Source organism: Dipteris shenzhenensis, chromosome 26 (genome assembly GCF_047967505.1).
Source record: "Dipteris shenzhenensis isolate YYH24624 ecotype China chromosome 26, Dip_SZ_1.0, whole genome shotgun sequence".
NCBI lineage: Eukaryota > Viridiplantae > Streptophyta > Polypodiopsida > Gleicheniales > Dipteridaceae > Dipteris > Dipteris shenzhenensis.
The window spans coordinates 2,759,710-2,780,402 of NC_141621.1; the positions used below are offsets into that span (position 1 = coordinate 2,759,710).

General features: G+C 43.8%; 1 protein-coding gene across 2 annotated transcripts; it reads left to right on the forward strand.

The window, feature by feature from the left end:
• Positions 1–1,650: 1,650 nt before the first annotated feature.
• LOC147884534 (protein RETICULATA-RELATED 4, chloroplastic-like) lies at positions 1,651–18,992 on the forward strand. 2 transcript variants are annotated; one of them, XM_087397532.1, is made up of 9 exons: positions 1,651–1,770; positions 1,961–2,690; positions 3,060–3,128; positions 17,604–17,735; positions 17,814–17,867; positions 17,970–18,014; positions 18,101–18,240; positions 18,378–18,503; positions 18,605–18,992. In XM_087397532.1, the coding sequence occupies exons 2-9, from the start codon at positions 2,061–2,063 to the stop codon at positions 18,651–18,653; spliced, it is 1,245 nt and encodes a 414-aa protein (XP_087253658.1). In that variant the 5' UTR covers positions 1,651–1,770; positions 1,961–2,060; the 3' UTR covers positions 18,654–18,992. The 2 variants fall into 2 exon arrangements, with proteins under 2 accessions (XP_087253658.1, XP_087253660.1); XM_087397534.1 differs by having other exon boundaries at positions 1,651–1,732.
• Positions 18,993–20,693: the final 1,701 nt, after the last annotated feature.

Sequence of the window (20,693 nt, forward strand, 5' to 3'; positions counted from 1 at the left end):
CTCCCCCCCTCCCCCCTCCCCTCTCTCTCTCTCTCTCTCTCTCTCTCTCTCTCTCTCTCTCTCTCTCCACATATGCTCCATTTAATTGTTTATAGGTTGTTGTAAGGGACTTTCAATGCATGTATTAACTTATTTGGCCGCCCTCTTCCCCCCCTCCCCCCCCCCCCTCTCTCTCTCTCTCTCTCTCTCTCTCTCTCTTTGCAAGCCAATTGAATGAAATTCATCTTGTTTGTAACTCTCGTGTGAGGATTTCTTGTATCCTTGCCACTGTCAGTGCCACATTGAAAAGAGGAATTTGTGGGCAAGGGGCTAGTCATGGTGAGAATAGATTAATAACACAAAGGTGGTACTTTTGCCTTCTAAATATAAATTAATAAATTGCAAGAAATTCATATTGAAGAAACAATTGAACATTTCTAGACTTTGTGCTTTAATTGTTGGATTTGTAGGCTAGTTATTATGCATGTGTCACCATCACATTTGACCTTGTCAAAAACCACGTTGAATTCCAATATTGCTACCAAAAACCTTGTTAGAGGTTGTAGATGGGCCAAAGGGAAAAAATCTAGATGCCTCGTGTAGGGGGACTGGTTGGTTGGTTCATCCATGGAGATGTGCTATGCTAGCCCGGTTGGCTCAAAATGCTGTGACTTTGTTTGGATCCTCAACGCATGGGGATTGGCTCTAAGGGGCCTTGGAGAGATTCAACACACTCCTTGCTAAGATTCAATAGAGTTTTTGTATTGTGGGAAGAGTTCTTTCCACATTTATGTGTCCCACATTAGGAACATTTACTCGTAGTGACTCCACCATCCTCTTAGTTTCATTTGCTTCAGCTCCTTCCACTCTCAACCAACCTCCGTCCTCATCTACTTCACCAGCCCCACCTTTCTTTCACCTTTAGCTTTGTTCCCTAATAGGACCATAATGGTTATACCACCTACTTGCCTCTCCTCCCATTTTATGCCTCTCCTCCCTAATTGGCTATGATGGTTTTACCACCTTCTTTCAAGAGGTTGCAAAATGTCCGAAATTTGTTACCACAAATTAACGTAGACTTGAAAGGCTTTGAAATTTTTAGAGGGGTGATAACGTGGTTAGTAGATAGTGGAGTACTTTTGTCCTTGTAAGGGATGTCGATGGCCCTTTTTCATGAGTATTTGGTCTAAGCTGACCCTATTAAAGGCGGTTAAGACTATCTGAATTATATGTAAGATACGTTCAGCATGAGAGTTTAAGTGTACGAAAGCCCTTGATCCCCGGACATTTATTGGCCCTTCCCACTCTCTCCTCAGCCATCATATGTATTTTACTTAGTCATCATATGTATTTTACCTTCACTCGGCTTTGGTCTCCCCCAATTTACTCATGTGGCCGTTCCCTTTTACATGTGATGGGAAGATTTTATTCTATTGTCAAATTTATGTTCCTAGACAGTACATTACATTGTTTGAAAGGGGAACTTGTAAGGAAAGTGGTATTTGACCACACAGTCACTTCCTAGTGACGAGGAGCAAAAAGGAAAGGAGATTCCCAAAGATTCGAAAAGGAGGCAACGTGGAAGCCACGTGAGCGGAGGTGGAAAGAATATTCGAAAGGGGATGTAGATTCAGATCCACATCCACACAATCCATTTCTCCGCCACACAAACAAATTCTTCTTCTTCTTCTTCAACAGAAACGTGAGATCTTCACGTTTCCTCCATCCCCACAGCACCTCATCACGCAAATCTGTAAACTTTCCCAGTCTCTTTCCCTTTCTAGCTCCTCAGCATTTTCCGTTTCTCTCCCTTCCATTTGCTGCGATCTCCTCGCAGCCTTTCTGTATCTGCTTCTCACTTTCTGTTTCTGTACAGTCACCGGATGCAATTTGCTCTCTGTATCTGCTTCTTCCTCCTGCTTTGTGTTTCTGGATGCAATTTTGCTCTGCCTAGCGTTTTGAGCGTTTCCTTTTTGTGCAGATTCTTCCTGTAGGTCCTGGTTTTTTTAATGAAACCTCTGCTCTCCGAGATTGCTGCCCGACCGCGGCCGCAATCTGCACACTAGTGTACACCACGCACCATGGCTCTCAATCTGACGACACTCCAACTATCTTCTCCCTTCCGGATCTCCTCTTCACAAAGCTCCTCCCTCCTCCCTTTTTCTTCTATTGGCTGCACACGCTCCGGCAACCCTTGCATCGTAGCCTCTCTACCCTACCTACCAGATCATCAGCCGTGGCACATATCTGTCACACTCTCCCCTTTTCCTTTTAAGGGCGCAAAGCCTCTCGATGCTTCTCCTCGAGCCTTTGGGTTCAGCTTGAATGCATCTTCGACCGCATTTCCAACTGAAGTCACGAGCGGTGACAGTGGAGATGATGGGGGGATCGGCATTGGTGGAGGCGGAGGCGGGAACGGTGATGACTCGGATGGTGCGGCAGACGGAAGCGATTTCGAAAAGAATAGGTCCGAAGCGATGCTGGCATTGGCGAGTCTTGGAAAAGCTTTGGGCGATGTTCACCCGGATTTGGCCGCCGCAATCGAGCAAGGGCGAATTCCAGCTGCGATTGTTCACCGCTTTTTCGAGCTGCAAAAAAGTCCGGTCTTCCGTTGGTTGCTGCAATTCGGAGGGTTCAAAGAGAGGCTCCTGGCCGACGATCTTTTTATGACCAAAGTTGGGATTGAGTGCGGCGTTGGCATTTTCACTAAGGTTAGATCCAGTTACCCAAGACTATGCTTTGGCTAGATCCCGCTATTAACGTTTACGAAAGCTTTATCGATAGCATTGATTATAAGTATACTTTGGTTTTTTACCTGGGTTTACAGTCTGATAGTAATTCCGTGTTTCTATTTTCACGGCACTGTTGACTGATAACCTGCCTTGGCGGTTGAAATGAAGTAGCTGATAACTCTAGAGCTTCAAAGTTTTATTGGCATGGAAGCTGATGTTATCTCAAATGTTATCAAGAAACTTGAAAGCTGTGGTACTTCCAACCGACGGTGGTGAGGTGGTTTCACGTGCCATGGCACTTGTTTTATCGTTTCTTTTCTTTTTAGTCTATTTCCTTTTGCTTGGCAGACTGCAGCTGAATTGGAGCGTCGAAGAGAGAACTTCTCAAAGGAATTGGACTTCGTTTTTGCAGATGTGGTAAGGACGTTGTTCCTCGTACCAATCCATCCTTCACTTTAGGTAGTAATAGAATCTCGATAGTCTTCCCTAAAGTGATTCATAAACCGTTGTATAGCAACTGTAACAATGGAAATTAACAACTTGAGGGTCCTTACACAGGCATAAATGATGATTAAAGATGCTTGTTTGGAGCTCCTTAAATGATATAATCTCGTTTCAAGCAGTTGCCGTTTGGACGTTACGATGAAGAGAACGTGGTTTACTTTGTTATTAGCCTTCTCCTTAAGTGCTACGCTTCATCATATTTGTCTCTTTGTCAAATGTTTTTCCGGGAGATACTAAAATGATATAATTTCTTCTCAATCAGTTGTAATTTGGATGGTATGATGAAGAGAACGTTGATTACTTGGTTATTAGCCTTCTCTTAAAGTGATAATGGATTGTCTCTTTGGAGTTATGACAGAAACTCATCGTGGAAACTACGAATGGACGTTCAAGGGGTGTGACTGTGTGGATATGAATACATGTGTGAGCATAGGTTTATACAAGCATTTTGGGCGCTGATGGAGTTGGGAAACTTGTATTAGTAGCTAGTCTCTCTTATGCATTATAGAGGGATGGGCGTTAACCTGTTGGGTGGTGGTCATGAGATTGTAAACTGCACCGTTCAATTTCTAGCTAGACCTAGTAGTAGATGCCACATGCTACACAATAATTATCTGTGCATGTCCTAGCTAGACCTGGTAGTAGATGCCTCATGCTACAGAATAATTATCATTGAAGACGCCGCAATGAAGAATTCGTAAAGAGCAATCGTGTAGCTGGTTGAACGCTCTCAGGTGGGAAGGTGCCATCGTGCCCTTTATTTACATGGACAGCAGAATGGGGCATGTCTTTCCATGTTCAAGGTGGGCCAGTTGGCTGACTAGTTTAGTGACTGCTAATGGTTGACCAGCCAATTTGCTACAACTTATTTGATGGAACAGTATATATGTGACACTCCTCCCCTGCATACTGATCCTCTATTACAATAAACCAGTGAAGAATATGTAATACCCTTCCCACTTTTCAGCCCCCTTAAAAAGGAACAGCAGGCTAGCTGGTTGCTAGAGCAGGCTGCCACATATGGGGCATTCAAATGGAGGCCAAGGGCCTAGTTATGGGTCAGGCTCATGCTAGCTGACCAGGCCCACTGATTTCAACTAAATTAACTAGGACTGGCTGGTTTCATCAGCCAGGCTATAGTTAATCCCTCTGTAAGCCCTAACTGACGATCACATCAGACTACCTACTAAGCCTCTCTTACAACGACGCAGTGTGTGTTGTCTGATGCAGTTTATGTTGTGTGCGCCCTAGTGAAGCACATGTACTGCCCATTTGAATTTCATTAGCCCTCCTTAAGTTGACACCAGGCCAGCTAGTTGCTGGAGCAGCTTGGCACACATAGGGCACCCAAATGGAGGCCATGCAAACATTTATGGGGCCTGTTTATGGGTCTCCCTTTGGTTGGCTTCATTAATCATGCTTGAAATAAACAGTGGTTCTTTACTAGGGGCAGGACAAATCGGTAGTTTCTGACATTTAGCCATGAAGAAAGGCTGCTTCAACCTTTGTAATGGCTTTCCAGGCCATGGAGAGCCTGCAGCACTCTCAGAGGCTAGTAGATCTTCAACAGTCAGCCATGCAGAGAGCAAGTCAACCCTCCAAATTCAGCGTTAGTGGTTCTGCCCTTGACCTCGTAAGCATTGCCATGCAGGGCAGCACTTCGTATGCCATTCTTGATGCAGACCTAGCAGGAGGAACCAGGTCACCACCCAATCTGTGTACTTCCGTGTATAGTGGAAAATCCAACAAATATTCGTTATGGAGAAGGGGCCAATTTGATTCGTGCATGTTCTTGTGTGTCTCTCCTTTTGCTCTCATGTTTCATGTCTGTCTATGTTGTGCATCGTACGTCAGCAATATCGAGCAGTGACGTGCTTGCTAAACAAAGTCCACCCGGGTGTCCTTTTAAAGCCCTGTGTACTTATTTGGAACTGATTTTGGAACAGTGCATGTGCTTCTGAAACTGTTTTCTGCGACTTGGGGCAAGCTGCTTGCCCCATTTTCCGGAATGAAAAGTTTTGTACTGGGACAAGATGGAGGTCGAAGCATTGTCAATATCTCATGCTTTTGAGGGGTATTCAACATAAGTGCAAAGTCAAGCAGGTGTTCTGAAACGGTGATCCCAGATTTTTGAATCAGAACACAGCTCATGCCTCTCAAACTACCTCATTGCTTCTCTTGGGGTAATGGACAAGGAAGTTAAATTACCCTCTCTCTAGTCCGTTATCTATCTGTGAATGCGGAAGTGTGTAGTGAACTGAGAAAAGACACGTAAACACATGTGCTTGCATCTGTGGAGGTGTAAGAATGAATGCGGGATTGGAACTGCTGGAGACGGAGTCTGCAAAGGGCTGATGGATGGAACAGCCTTTAGGGCAAGCCTTCATCTGGGAGAGACTAAAATGAAATCGCTTAGTCTTCACAAGAATGTAGCTTGAATGAAGAGATTTGGACTACTTTTTTATTAGCCTTCTCCTTTAGTGCTAGCCTTTTTCATGGCTGAGTCTGCCCTTCACCTTCGGATTGCTGACAGAAACTCAGTACGAAAACTTTGTATAAATGAATGCTCAAGTATCTGTGGGTGTGTGGATTTGTATGTGTGAGATGTATGTGTGAGAGCATATGTTTATGCTATGGTCTACACCCACTGTTGGGTGCTGACGACGTCAGTGGGGATGTCATAGTAGCTAGTCCCTGCTACGCGTGATGGAGTTTATGGTTTTCAACCTTATGAGTGATTATCATGAGATTGAAACTGCTCTATGTTGTGTTTTTAGAGGTTGAGTTTGGGCATGGTCCTAGATTCATCTAGATATATAGATATATACAAGCTCCTTCCACAGACTGAATCTAGACTGGCTGAGTTTGTTAGTCCACAGATTGGATGGAGAGGCCTATAAATATTCCCCTCCTGCCCTGGTAGTAGCTACTGTTTCTGCTCTACCTGCTGTACTTGACTGCATAGTGGAACCTGTATTGCTGCTGCAGCCGTGGTGTCTTCTGCATTTGGATGCAGGGTTGCCATGTAGGTAGCTATGCCATGGGCTGCAGATGCCCATGACAGTCCTTTCAGATAGAACATGGGAAGATACAATTCCTCTTGGATGCTGAAAGGAGGTGAGGATGGTCTCAACTGTACCTTCGTTGAACCAATCAGCAAAATCTGTTCTGGCTCAACCACCTTTGCCTCGTCACAATATCAGGCTTCTCCAGCTCTTAGGATCACTGTTAGTACCGCGCCCACATAAGGCTTGGGTCAAGACACATGAAACACTGGATGCATGGTCCATGACGTGGGTAACTTTAACTTTATGGACACATCGTTGATGACCTGGATTATCATAAAGGGTCCAAAGCTTCGTTGCGAGAGCTTTGGGCACTTCATCCCAATTCATTTGAGTCTCTTCTGCATGATGCCTAGATGGATCCCATTGCCCTTCCTTGTAATCAACCATCTCATGAAGATAGGTAATCATATCCAACATGTGATCATGAGTATGGTTATGTCCTATGGAGCACAAAATGGGGTCACAGATGCCTCAACAAAAGAGAATATGGCAGTTTCAACATACATTGTGGAAGAAACAACATTACATGACATACCGGAATAAGGATTATGACTTCAAAAAGTTTCAGCCACTTACTACTCCAGCAAATAAATCAGATGGAACCAGGTATTCTGCGATCTGGAGTGTGATTATGTTATTGGAGCAGAGAACGTGGTCGCAGATGCCCTCAACAAGGTATGGTGGCTTTAAAATCCTCTGGGAAGGAGACGACACTCCATGATATGCAAAAACTGCAGAAGCCAAGGCAGTTGATCATCTTTAGATTGTGACATTCATGGCAGTGGATGATTCTTCAAGAGAAAACTTTGAGTCTTAAAGCAGTTTTGTTCAGCTTCGTTTCATGCAACTCATAACTCCACAGTTGGTGGGCATTGAGCAATACAAGGCACTTTAGAATTGGAACATGAGTCTTTCTTGCAACACGTACAAGCTGATTTGCAAAAAGTCTGTCTGCCATTGTCAGAATTTTCCAGAAACAGAACTGCCTCATGGGCAGCAGCCTATTTTACTCCAGCCCCTTGACATTCTGGATCAGCTTTTTGAGCAGGTAAGCATGTCACAGAGCTACGACCCGTCATTGGGACAAAGAACACGCTGTGCCTAGTGATAGTTGATCAATTCATCAAGTTTCTTGTGCTGATTCTCTCCCAAGGCAGCCTGGACACACAATGTGGGCAGTTCTTCAGCAAAACTGGTATTCAGTAGAAGATCACCAGTCAGTTCTGAAGGTCCTTATAACTGGATAATTCCAGTACACAGCTGGTTTCAGAGACATATGAGCAGGTGTTGAAGTCAGTGAAAGAGCAAATCTCAGGAGTCATACCAACGTTAGGTCAACAAGCATTGCACTTTGGTGTTCCAATTATTGTCTCAAGCTATATGTGGGACCAGCTTTGGTGGCCATTCTAAAACAAGAAAGAAATAAAGAAAAGATAAAGTCTTCAAGAGACTGCAGGGTTTATGAGACTGAAGAATACCAAATACAATAAAGCTAAGGGATGGAGCCACTAAAGCGGGCATCCACTCCCAAGGCTGATGTTTATGACAAGAACAAGTAGAGAAGTATACTGGGATGTCTCTGCGGGAGGGCACACATAGCCTAGCATAACTGTCCATCGGGGATTCTTGCAGGGGAACCAGTCAGTCAGCTATCCACCAAGGTGTCAGTACCCTGTATGCTGTCTGGGAGACCAATTCTAGGCCAGCTGAGGATAGAAGAGATTATCTCAACCTCTAGTGAAGGCTGGCCTCTTTGAGAAAGATAAACTGGTTTTATGATTTTGTTTCATGTTGTTTTGACTGGTTTCCCTCATGTGTGCTTATATGAATGCTTTTGTTTGTGCTTGATGTTCAAAGTTCTCGACCGACTGTTTCACATCATTTGTGTGACAAATGCTTTGTTCATGCTGAACTATTGAAAGTTCTCGATCGTTTCCTTCAAAATTTCCATCATCACTGAACAAGAAAGTGTCCTCTTAATCACTTTTGGACACTCATCCCATCGTGCCAATCAATTTTGGACACTCATCCCCTCCATTAAATCTTTCTATGCTAAGTCTGTGTGTGTGTCTCTCTCAATAGTTTTCCGGCCCCATGGGATCCCTCTGCCTTGGGAATGGGAGTGATGGTGTTATGGGTCCAAGTGTGTGGGAAACTGGTGCAAACCGCTTGGGTAAAAAGCTTTGATAAGATCGGTGCCATAGTATTGATTCCATATGCAATGAATTCAGTACATAGTCCCTCATGAGTTTTCATTCAGCCATTATGAAGCATCGAAGCTGCATGTTTTGACACTGCTGGCTATGAAAGGTGTGCAAGAAATAGGATAGGGTAAGTGTGAGACGTCAGGTGATGTCTGGTGAGGAATATCATACAACATGCGTGCATAGGAGTGCCACTGTGGTGTCCGTGAGAGGAGATGGTCCTCATTGCTAGAGAAATGCCCGCTAGAATTTCTTAGAGGGGCCACTCAATAGAATGTTTGTTGACTCCTCATTCTGGCAAATGAAAGCCTGTTTCTTCCTACGGACCAGATGATAGTACTTGCGTATCATCACTGCCTCATTCGGAAGGTTCTAAGTTGACGGCATAGAGCCTCACCGTTATCATCATGTTTCTATTTTCCAATAAGCTGGAGTGCCCAGGTGCCCAAGCTGGGCATTCGTAGAGGATCACAGATTGCACAATCATGGTGTACAAGAATTTTCTATTACTTGTCCATAGGAGTGCCTTCTTGGACTTACTTTGGAAGCTATATAGAGCTTTCAAGCCTCCCATGATCCTGTTTTGTATGCATGTGTTCCACTTGTAATTGTCTTTAAATTCCAACCCTAGGTATTTGTATGAGGGCACTGTGCCCAAAGACTCCCCTTCAAATGTGAAAGGCATTTGTTTATTTTGAGTTTAGATTACCATTATTTTTTCCTTGGCAATGTCGAGCTGCATTTTTTAGCATCTACAGGATGTATATAGGTGTGCTTGCATGTCCCTCTTGTCTTTTGCAAAGAGGATTGCGCCATTTGCATAAATGAGCAATAGTAGCACATACCATGTAACTTGGACTCCCTCTCTACTGTGTGCTCTCATCCAATCTTCCAGTTTATCAATGAAAGACCAAAGAGTCTTGGTGAGAGGGAGCAACCTTGCTTGACCCCCTATGTCATTGCTTATGATCACCTTTTCTCTAGAGCATGACCCATCTTATATGAGCTGTACTAGCTCGGCCCACAACACCCACTTGTATAGTCGAACGTGGCTTCGCTGAGTACTTGGGGGACTTGGACCTTTTCTAGTCCCATAGCTTTTTACAGGGGATTATGTTGAAAGCTTTCTTGAAGTCTACAAAGAAGCAATAGATAGCCTTTTCTCATGCTTGGCTCCCTTTGTTGCGGCTCTCATAGCTGCTAAATGATTCATTGTTGAGTACATGGGGTGAAACCCTCCCTTGGATGGTGGCCAAATTTCTTGTGCCTTCTCTGAGTTTTTTCTCAATGACGGTGCCATATAGTTTGGCCATTAGGCTGCTTACCATTATTGTTTTGAGTTTTGTACCACCATGCTATCCCCTCCTTTGTGGATCAGTACATTCCGGTTGAGCTTCCATTCAGAGGGGAATCCCTCTAAGGATTTAGTCATGAGCTCGGTATTCCCTTTGTCTTGTCTCCTCCCCATGTCAACATCTTAGCCACTAGTCCTTGTGTGTCCGGGACCTTTCCATTTGTGAGCTTCTGCAATCCTCTCCCCGGGATGGTTTTTTGTGTGTTGCCTTGATAGAGAATTCATGGTTGTCCCTCCTTCGTAGAGCTGATGACCTGATTCAGTGATAGGTGAGTGGAATGGATGGGGCCTCAAGGTTGTACTAAAACGGCGGTAGTTTATCCATATGGAAAATTAATCCTACAAAGTGTCTGCTTGTTTGGTTGTTCCAAGTTCTCTGATCCCCCTCTTACCTCTAGTGCTATAGACGAGTTTAGGGCCAGCCAAGGTAGCTTGTGGCGTCCTAATGAAGTGGTGTCGAAGTCGACTCTATGAAGATAGGTGCCTACCTGGAAGGATGCATCAATATAGTGAGGTGTGGCCCCAACCTCTGCTAGCAAGATACGGTCTGGAATTGATGCCTTGCTATGGTCATCTGTGCAAGAAGTAGAATGTGCAATCACCCAACACTGGATAATTCTGTCTCAAATGGATTTGTCTGAAGAAGGGATTGCCATACATCCCAGTTGGGCAAACAAGAGAGTTGAATAGGAGAGACTTGGCCTTGGGATCTGGAAAATGGGATTGAAAGCACTGACGCTCGAGTGTAGCAAGTGCGGCATACCCTCTACTCAATCAGGCTTGCATAGTTGGTCTCATTGTGAAGATGGGTCTTGAAAAGATAACTCCCAAGTATGTATACGATGCAATAATCTTCAACTAGTACCCCGTCGCAGGTAAATTGCTCTTGGTGTGCGGTTGCTTGAGATGTGTTGAAGATCATGACCTTGGTTTTACTAAGGTTGGCATTCAGATCATGTGTCACAAAAAGTCTGAAGGGCATATAGATGTCACGAGAGACATCATCTCTACTAGTCTTAGTGAGAGATTCAATCCATGCTTCACACTCTTTAGACAAACTTTAAAATTGGAAGATATTTTTTTGAATTTATTTGTCTCTTACAAACATAAGCATGCAACATATCTTCCAATTATGGACAATTAGAGGTGCCTTACAATTAACTTAGTTTTCAACTTATGGAAGGAAATTCTCCCAAGATGGCTTCAAACTTACTATCCAAGTTAGTAACAATATCGGTTGGTAAACCATACAACTTGAAAACTCCTTTGACATATAAGCTTGCCAAGGATTTTCCACATTTTTCCTATTTGGAATAAAATGAGCCATAGTCAATCTATCAACTATTATCCACATGGTCATGGCTTCTATGTGTTATTTGTAAATTGAAAATAGATCCATAGAGATGCTTCTCCTCGTGGCAAATGGGATCTCTAGTGGATGAAACAAATCACTTAATTTCATGCCTAACTTATAAAACTTGGTACCTAGTGTCATTATTCAGAATATAAATTCGAGTAGATAACCATCTACTATGGTGTATTTTTCCAACTTCTGTCCTTGCCCTATGCCAACTATAAGTGCTACGATAGGTCATCCTTGAAAGTGTCACTACCTTCACCAACTTTCATGGGGTCCCCTTCATTAACCACTTTCCGAAATTTTGAGTAAATGTGATCATGTTTCATATTTCCCTTCATGAACTCGAAGATTCATTATGAAACTGAATAAAAATCAGCTCATTAACCATGGGCATTTGACTCAATGCATTGGCTACGAGGTTATTCTTCCCGTTATGATCTCTCAACTTAATATCGAAGGCTTGCAATTGGTTTTGCCCATTCGGCCTTACAACCTTTTCAGGTCAGGTTGGTTGCACAACCACTTACACCATCTTGATCAAAGAGAATCTCAGAACTTGGCATAGTGGCTCCATGTTTTCAAAACATAGATGATAGTCATCCTCTTTGGATCAACATGGGTCCCACAACGCTATTACTTGGATGCATTTCAAGTATGAAAGGTTCATTTGGATCAACTACTTTCAAAACTGGGCAGTTGCTATCAACTATCTAATAAGTCGAAAACTATTTTTAGCTTTCTTTACGAGATACTTCCCTTTCCATTGTGTTGATCTGTCATAGGCATTGCAAGCTTAGTGTTATCCTTGACAAATCTTCCGAGTGAAAGGAAAATTTGGAGCTCTTTTGGGGTAGCCAGAGTAGGCAACTCCAAAATGGATTGAATTTTCTTTGGATTCTTTTCTGTCCCTTCTTCAGGGATAGGCTAAGGTACTTGACTTCTTTAGAAAAGAAGTTACACTTGGACTTCTTGGCATACAATTTATATTGACAGAGAAATTTGAAAACTTATGTCAAATGCTCTAAATGCTCATGCTTAGCCTTACTACATCAAATTTGCCTAGATAGGGTCTAAGCACCCTACTCATCAAGGTCATGAACGTAGCAAGAGCAACCCTGGCAACCCCCCGTTGAAATAGCTCTGCTCCTACCTTCACGGTGCCCTAGAACAGGTGGGAGTCCCGGATGTTTTCTTCTTTGATGAATCTGGGTGCCTCCTGCGGAGCTATGAGACATAGTTGGGTTCCTCTTCAAATGCTATGTAGTGTGCACCGTCAATGTGTGGCCCAAGATATCTCAAATCAAGTGGCCTTGAATCAGTTACAGGTGGAGAATGATTCTTTGAAGGTGTTGTTTGCCTTTCTCACGAGAGTCTCGAGCAACTACAGATGGAGCCCTCTTATCAGACTGTATAGTATCTTTCCAAGACGCTTTCCTCACCTGATATTTGCTGCCATGTAGCTTCTGGGAAAATTTCATGGAATTCTTTTTAAGCTCCTTGAAAATTTTGAGCTGTTTGTACCCGAGGAATCCTCTTTTCTTGCTCCTTATTACTCATCTATATGCTCTATCTTTAGACTCTTTGCCGGCTGTGTTTGCAATTTTCCAAGCATCATTTGCTGTTCTGCATTCCTGGTCATACCAGTTATGTTGTAGGTTATGCCTATGCTCCTCCCCTTGCTTTTCGTGAACATGTATTGGGCTGTTTCATGCCATTTATTCATTGATCGGAAAGTAGGAGGCATCTGATAATGTGATGTTGCTGTTTCTAGTACCCTGCCATGAATGTGAACCTTTTTATAATCCATTCCCAGCCTCAAGGATGCTTTAGGTTTCTGTTTCTCTGCAACAAACATTGTTCCTTTGTTGGACTCCAGGGTCTCTTCATCAACCTTGGGGATTCCACTATGTGTCTTGCAGCCGGGCTTATGATCATGTAGTCGATCATGCTTGACCCTTGGGGGAGTTTGCATGTATGCCTGCTGTGTCTTTGAAAAAGGGGAACTGTTACAAATCTGCAGTCAAAGCATCTACTAGGGTAAGGAGTTGTCTCTCCATCTGGGTGATTTCTTCTGTGTCCTCTGATGCCCTTTTCTTCTTTCTTCACTATCCTCTTCCATTTCCTCCATCCATATGGAGTCTTTCCCCTATATTGTTACGATGCCTTGCATTGACCCCGTTCATGCATTGAAATCTCTTGCCAAAATAATTGTGTGGTCTTTAGAGAACCTGACTGTGTCCTCTCCCAAACGCATAAGAGAGTCTTCCCATAATATATGGCTGTTGTGTCTGTAGATAGAGGGGGTGCAAACATCATGCTGGCAGCCAGATGCTATCTGCTTTGTGGCGTTCTCTAACCACACATACTGTATATGTGGATCTTCCTTTATGATCACGACTATTTTTTCACATGCTTTGCTGATGTAATGTGCTATCCCGTCCGCCCGTCCTCCTTTGTGTTTGTCTGTGTCTGCGTCTTTGTTTTTGGGGGGGGGGGGGGGGCGCATTATTCCTTATTGAGGTTACAAGAACCCTGTATCTCAGGGGCTTCATTCTCTGCATGCTCACATGTCTCCAATGCTATGAAACTCTTTGTTTCTGATAGTTCCTCTTCTAGTGTGATGGCCTTTTCCAAGGACCCTTCCCCCCATGTTCCCTAGTTTGATTCTGAGGGTCTTGAGTCCATATGAGAGAGAGAGAGAGAGAGAGAGAGATGACAAATGATGATGATTGTATTAACGTCTTAGTAGGCCAGAAATTGCCTGTGCGACCAAAAAAATCAGTTAGAATGTGGAGTAGCAAACCCTAGTGGTTCGAACCAACACTGAAGGTGTTGATTCCTGAGTTCTATGACCTTTTAGAATGTGGTGGAATCTGTGCCGTATAGGGGAATACACTGCTGGCTCCACCTTTGTGTGTGCCGCGCGTGCATGTGTGCGTGTGCGTGTGTGCGCGCGTGCGTGAGAAAGAGAGAGAGAGATTATTAATGTCTACGAAAGACTAAAGGGTATATGAGACTGAAGGAAACCAGATACAATGAAACCTAAGGGTAGGGCCCTCTACCCAAGGCTGATGCCTATGAAGAGAAATAAGAGTAGTAGTACATCGCGCTATCGGTGTGAGAAATAGTTGTAGTACATTGCGCTATCACTGCGAGAGAAACCCGCAATGGGGGAAGGAGAATCATCCGGTCGTCTATCAGTCACATCACCCGCCCTCGAGTGACTGGATCGGTGTTCCTATCTCTGGGACCAACACGATTGGACGACTGAGGAGAGATAAGAGGAGCTCGTCTAATAGTGGCTCAGGATCTGGCAAGGGCTAGCGTCGAGATAGAAAATCTCTCCTCCTTTGTAGTCTCCGTGATGTGGCCCGCTATCTGACAAGTGCTATCATCACTCTAGAGAGTGGTTCCTTTCTTTGGGACTGTTTTTTGTACTATAATGACAACTGCTTTTTTTTTATTGAAAGAGGTATTCTCATATATTCCACAATACAGTATCTTACATACAGCTCAGACAATTTCTTACATACGGCTCAGACAAAAGACATCTGGCTCAAAATACTCAGGAGGCGGACTCTAGCGCTCTCCTCCGGCCAACTGGCCACTAGCCATTTCACTTGGATCCCTATGTCAACTACTGCGTGTTTACAATTGAGAGAGAAGATAACCGAACTGCTAACGGATGCCTCATAACGGGCAGACCAGATTTTGTGAAGTGTGGCGTATCTTATCACCTCCCACAGAGTGGCTCTATCTGGACCAAGGTCCGCTCCAAAGATAGCTGCTCCTTTTGAAATGAACTGCATGCCCAAGGTTTTGGCACACCGCCCTCGCAAGATTCCCCACAGATTCCGGACACAAGGGCATCCCCAAAAAAGGTGGGAAAGTGACTCTGCTGCGCATTTGCAAAGCTTGCATCTGTCATCCATGGGAGTCACGGTACGTGATTGCCAATAGGGAAATGACCTCCGCATATTCTCCACAGAAAATAGTTAATCTTGTTATATGGCGTTGATTTCCACAGCCTCACAAATCTGCCACTCCACATGGCCTCAGTATCATCTCTAAGCCATCGGTCATTAAGCTTTAGATACCAACCTTCCTTATATGCGAGGAGATTGTCGAACGCCTTAGGTGACAACTTAGTCGGGGGGATATCAGCACCCCAAACCCACTCCTCTTGGACAGAGTTAACCGAAGGGTGGGGGTTGGTGGGCCAATCGAAAGGAATCCTGTGTAATATGCCATTGATAACAGCCATTTCCTCCTGTGACAGCAAGAAATCTGCTTCAATCTGGTTAGGGGACAGCCAGCTACATGTCTGTGCGTCCCAGAGGTCTTCCCAAGTGAGTATTCCTTTGGAACCAATCAGTCCTGCCATCCTCTTGTTACCTAATGCGAATTTGCCACCATCCGGCCAAGCCACTTGCCACCAAATGGAAAGCTTCAAGGAGAAGTCCTCTATCCCTGCAGGGCGCCCTCTCCAGGAAAGTAGTACTAATCCCTCCTTCCAAGCCGCCATAAGTCTGTTAAAGAAACTCCCTTTCAGACATAGGGGGACGACCGAGAAGACTTTAGTCCACATATCCAGATTACTGAAGTGTTTCACCTTAGCATTGCGAACAGCATATTCAAGAAATACAGTCCAGGGTTCGCTAGAGTCCAGGAATTGGGTCCATAATTTCATCAAGAATGAGACTGCTCTGCGCTTCAAGTCTGGGACTCCGAAACCACCCAATCTTTTTGGTGCGCACAGAATTGACCAGGAGATCCATTTCCATTTGGTTCTCTTCCATATGAAGGCTCTCAAGCTTTTTTCGATTATAAGGATGTGGCTTTTATAAAATGCACAAATAGAAAGAATGTAGAACGAGGCAGGTGCCAGAATATGCTTGACCACCGTGCATCTTCCCAACATACTTAGTGGGACCTTTGCCCATGCGTCTATTTTGGCCTTGAATTTGGGCCACCACCACAAGAATCGTTGTCTGATTGTGATTCCAGCCCCTACAGGGACTCCCAGATGTCGAATAACTTGACCCCTAGGAATCCATTTCAGGCCTGTAGCTTTCATCCATTCAGTTGGGTCGCTCCTTGAGACAAACAGAGCTTGGGATTTGTCCCACTGGATTCTCGAGCCTGAGGCAGAGCAATGCATTTCAAACAGACCTAGGACTAAGTTCAGTTGGTCAGGGTGAGCCTTGCAGATTGTGTTGGAGTCGTCAGCAAACAGCTGCGCGAAGAGAGGAGTGTTGGACCCTGGAAGTCTCATGGGATCCAGGGAACCCCTTGCAATGAGCTTGCGGAACAAAGCGAGCAACGGTTCTGTAATCAGAGCAAACAGCAATGGTGCCAAGGGGCATCCCTGTCTGATAGACCTCCTGAGCTCAAACGATCCTACCTCAGTTCCGTTGATGCAGATGGAGGCTGAAGCATTGGCTAGAAGTGCCTTTACTAGCGCGAGAAACTTGTCTCCAAATCCCATTGTCTGCATGACTGCCAGGATGTAGCCCCATTCCACCCGGTCATAAGCTTTATCGAAATCGATGTTAAGCAGAATAATCTCTTCTTTCTGCGTCCAGGCGTGCTCCAGAGCAGCAATGACATTCAGTACATTATCATGGATGTGCCTTCCCTTGACAAAACCATATTGTTGATTAGAGACCACTTCGGGTATCAGGTGAGTGATTCTTGTAGCGACCATTTTGGCTATTTTGTAGGAGACATTTAGAAGTGACAGAGGCCTCCAGTCACCAAATCTTTCTGCTGGAAATCTCTTGGGAATGAGTCTGATGAGTCCCTTATTGACGTTTGGAGAGAGGGATTCCCTAACCCATATCTCGTTAGCCATCCTCACAAAGTCTCCTCTGAGAGTGCCCCATAACGCCTGATAAAATTCCACTGTTAGTCCATCAGGACCTGGGGATTTGTTTCTCTTCAAGAGAGAGAGAGAGAGAGTGGGCGGGGCGCAGGATGACTGATCATGGTAATCATGTTCACTTGAGCTGTGGGAACAAAAACAACGTTATAGGTTCCCAAAACAACGTTATAAAACAGCATAAAGCTATAATTGATGTGAAAGTAGTTTTAGCGGTTAGCGTTTAAGTTCATGACACTATGGTGTTCCTTGAGTAGTCTTTTTAGTCTCATGACTTTGGCAGGCATCATATGATGTTCTTGTGAGAGGAAGTGGATAATGGTGTCGTGCCTATCTAGGGTTGGTGGAATCTGTCTCGTATGGGATAGTATGCTGCACACTCCACAGAGAGACAGAGAGAGAGAGAGAGAGAGAGAGAGAGAGAGAGTTACCTGGGCGAGTATGCCGTGCACAAGAGAGAGAGAGAGAGAGAGAGAGAGAGAGAGAGAGAGAGATCATGATGGTGGTTGCATACTTTGCAGGTAATGGCTCTGATTGCAGATTTCATGTTGGTGTGGCTTCCTGCTCCAACAGTCTCACTCCGGGCTCCAATTTCTACTCAGGCGGGAAGCATCGCCAAGTTTTTCTATGGATGTCCTGATAATGCTTTTCAGGTAGGTCTGTGGATTGTTTTGTCAAAAAACGACCTGGGTTTTGTGCTGGAGTGGGAGCTGACATTTCTTATGACGTAGGTTGCACTCAGAGGAACATCTTACACACTTCTACAAAGAATTGGAGCGATTGTGGTATGGAGGCAGATCAACTTGTTAATTCTAAGGCTTTCATTGTTAATACTTTCCAGTACAAGTGCATTTTATAAATGCATTAATTTTCCAATTTGGTTGCAGCGAAATGGTGCAAAGCTTTTGTGTGTGGGCACATCTGCGTCCCTGGTTCGTTTTCGTATCCTCACCTTGAACGTTTTAACTTTGAAACAAACCATTGTATTTATCTATTACATCTGTTTCGTATGTTGCAGGTTGGAACTGGGGTAACCAACGGTCTTATCAATCTGAGAAAGGCCATTGATAAGGACTTCGCTGGTCAAGCAGAGGATGTACCTATTCTATCTACGAGCTTAGCGTATGGTGTATATATGGCAGTGTCAAGTAACCTGAGGTATGTTACGCCAAATGCATCCAGACGGTCATCAGGTGTCGGGGCACAGGAGGCGTGCTTCTCTATCTTAAGCAAATTTCATTTGTACTCATCGCCGTGTACTCAAAAGCTTTAACTAGATGATTGTCACGTCACAGATACCAAGTTCTTGCTGGTGTGATCGAGCAGCGGATACTTGAACCTTGGCTACACAACCAGAAATTGGCTCTAAGCGTAATTTGCTTTGCAGTCCGTACAGGAAACACATTCCTGGGCTCATTAATGTAAGTGAAGCACTCCATCATTGCCGGAAATTCTCGACTACGGGTGAAATTGTATGGTGGTGATACAGAGAATCTGAGTCTAATCGGCTTTTTATGTTTAGGTGGGTGGACTACGCCCGGTGGGTGGGAGTGCAGAAGATCCGAGAATGATGACTGTGGGGGACATTGCAACTGCAACAAAAAGTAGGATTGATTGTGATAATTTCTCGAATGATTGATTGTGGTGACAGATGCTGGAGTCCCATTCCACAAGTAAAGCTAGCTAGCTCATTTATTCGAAGTGGGTGGTGGAGGAGTTCCATGAATTGCAAAATACTTCTAAGGCATGCTGTGATCGGATGATATCTCCTGCCGTGTGAGCATGTTTTCACAGGTTACTCCACCGTCTGGTGTTGCACGTATTCTCGTAACTTAATTCTTTTTCGGATAGCACAATCGGCAATGCTAGACTTCTGTTTGTGATAATGATAACCTTCTTATGTTTCAAAATGGGCCAATAGCATTGTAGTGGGGTTCACGAGAGTGACTCGAAAGCGGCCAAGGTGAGGGGATTATTAAATTATTAAAGAAAGGGGAGAGGAGAGTGTGGTGTGCGAGGAGAGAGAGAGATCTAATAGGGGAGGTTAATAAGCGAAAGGAGAGAGGGAGCTATCGACATTTGAGCTGGTGAGAGAGAGACAAGAGGAGGTTAATAAGAGGGGAGCTATAGTCATTAGAGTTCATTAGTCCATGTTTGGATAATCAATTTTTGGCTTGTTGTGCACTCAGAGAAACTATCTCAATTTTGTTGGGATCTTTCAAAATGCAACAAATGTTTTGGTTTAGGATGACAAGCTAGATGGCAGCCACTACTTAGTGTGGAGTTTTAGGGTTTCAACATGCTAGTTGCCAAAATTATGTGGTTATGTCAATGGGGATGAACTCCATTCTATAGACTTTGCAATTACCATTCGGTCTAGGTTGTCTCCAAGTTGTAGGACCCTTTGTTGCCTATCTAGAGCAAAACAGATGGGATGTGCGTGATGCCCAATCCATGTGTTTAATCTTTTTGTTTGTCAAGATGTCAATCATTCCTCAAATTCAGTCATATAGGATTGCGTAGCATGCATGGGATATTATGCATGAGGTAAAGATTTAGGCACAAATGCATCTCTCTGGTTGGAACTTGGGAAATTGGAGATGCATGAAGGTGATAATATGGCCAATAACTTACGTAGATCTAGGATTTATGAAGCAATTTGCATAATATTGATGGGGTCTTTTTTTAAAACTGAAATATTCTCTAGGACATTGTAGTCATTGCCAAGTCCTACAATGCCAAGTTTAGCACTTATTTATGGAAACATCTCCTTATAGGAAGTAGGGCAATAAATAGTTACTTTTATTTTTAAGTGTGTGCTATGGATTGTGTCAAAAAGCAATTCGAGAAAGAACAAAACAAGCATAGAGTGAGTAAACCCAAACAACAAACATGAGAGAATGAGAGAGAGAGAGAGAGAGAGAGAGCAAACGTGTTCTATATTATTAATTTACGAGAGAGAGAGAGAGAGAGCAAACATGTTCTATATAACTAGTTTATAGTCTCCTAATCGAATGGGTATAAATGTGCAAACCCTATGTTGCCATAATCGCACATTTTGTCGTGTTAAAATTTTGGACAATGTACAATTTGATTCTTCTACCACCAACTTTGTGTGCATGATTGTCTGCTGACATGCAAAATCCTCTCTTAGTCATCATCGCCAATCATTGGGTAACTAATATCAATGTCTAAGTTGGCACAATTAGATTGCATCAAGGAGCTAGGGTTGGGCATATCTAACCTCGATCTACATTTGAGGTACAATGAACCTCATAAGCCACAATTTCTACCAATCCTAAACTCGAGTATAGTCAAGTGACAACGTGTTGGACAAGGCCCATAACAACTTGGAGACTACTCATATGTGCAAAAGTTAGCACCAAATGCCAAACAAGGGCTAAGGAAACTAGGAAAACAATAACAAGTATGCACATAGTAAGCAAAACAATTTCCAAATTGTACACCGTAGCAAGTTGAGAACTTAAGCCATGATACTTAACTAGGATTCGATCAAGACTTGAGACTTCCATCAATATTAAGTCTTAGGCTTTAGCCTTAAAAAGTCACTTTAGTGAGTTGAGAAACAATCTTGCAAGAGCTTAATAGTT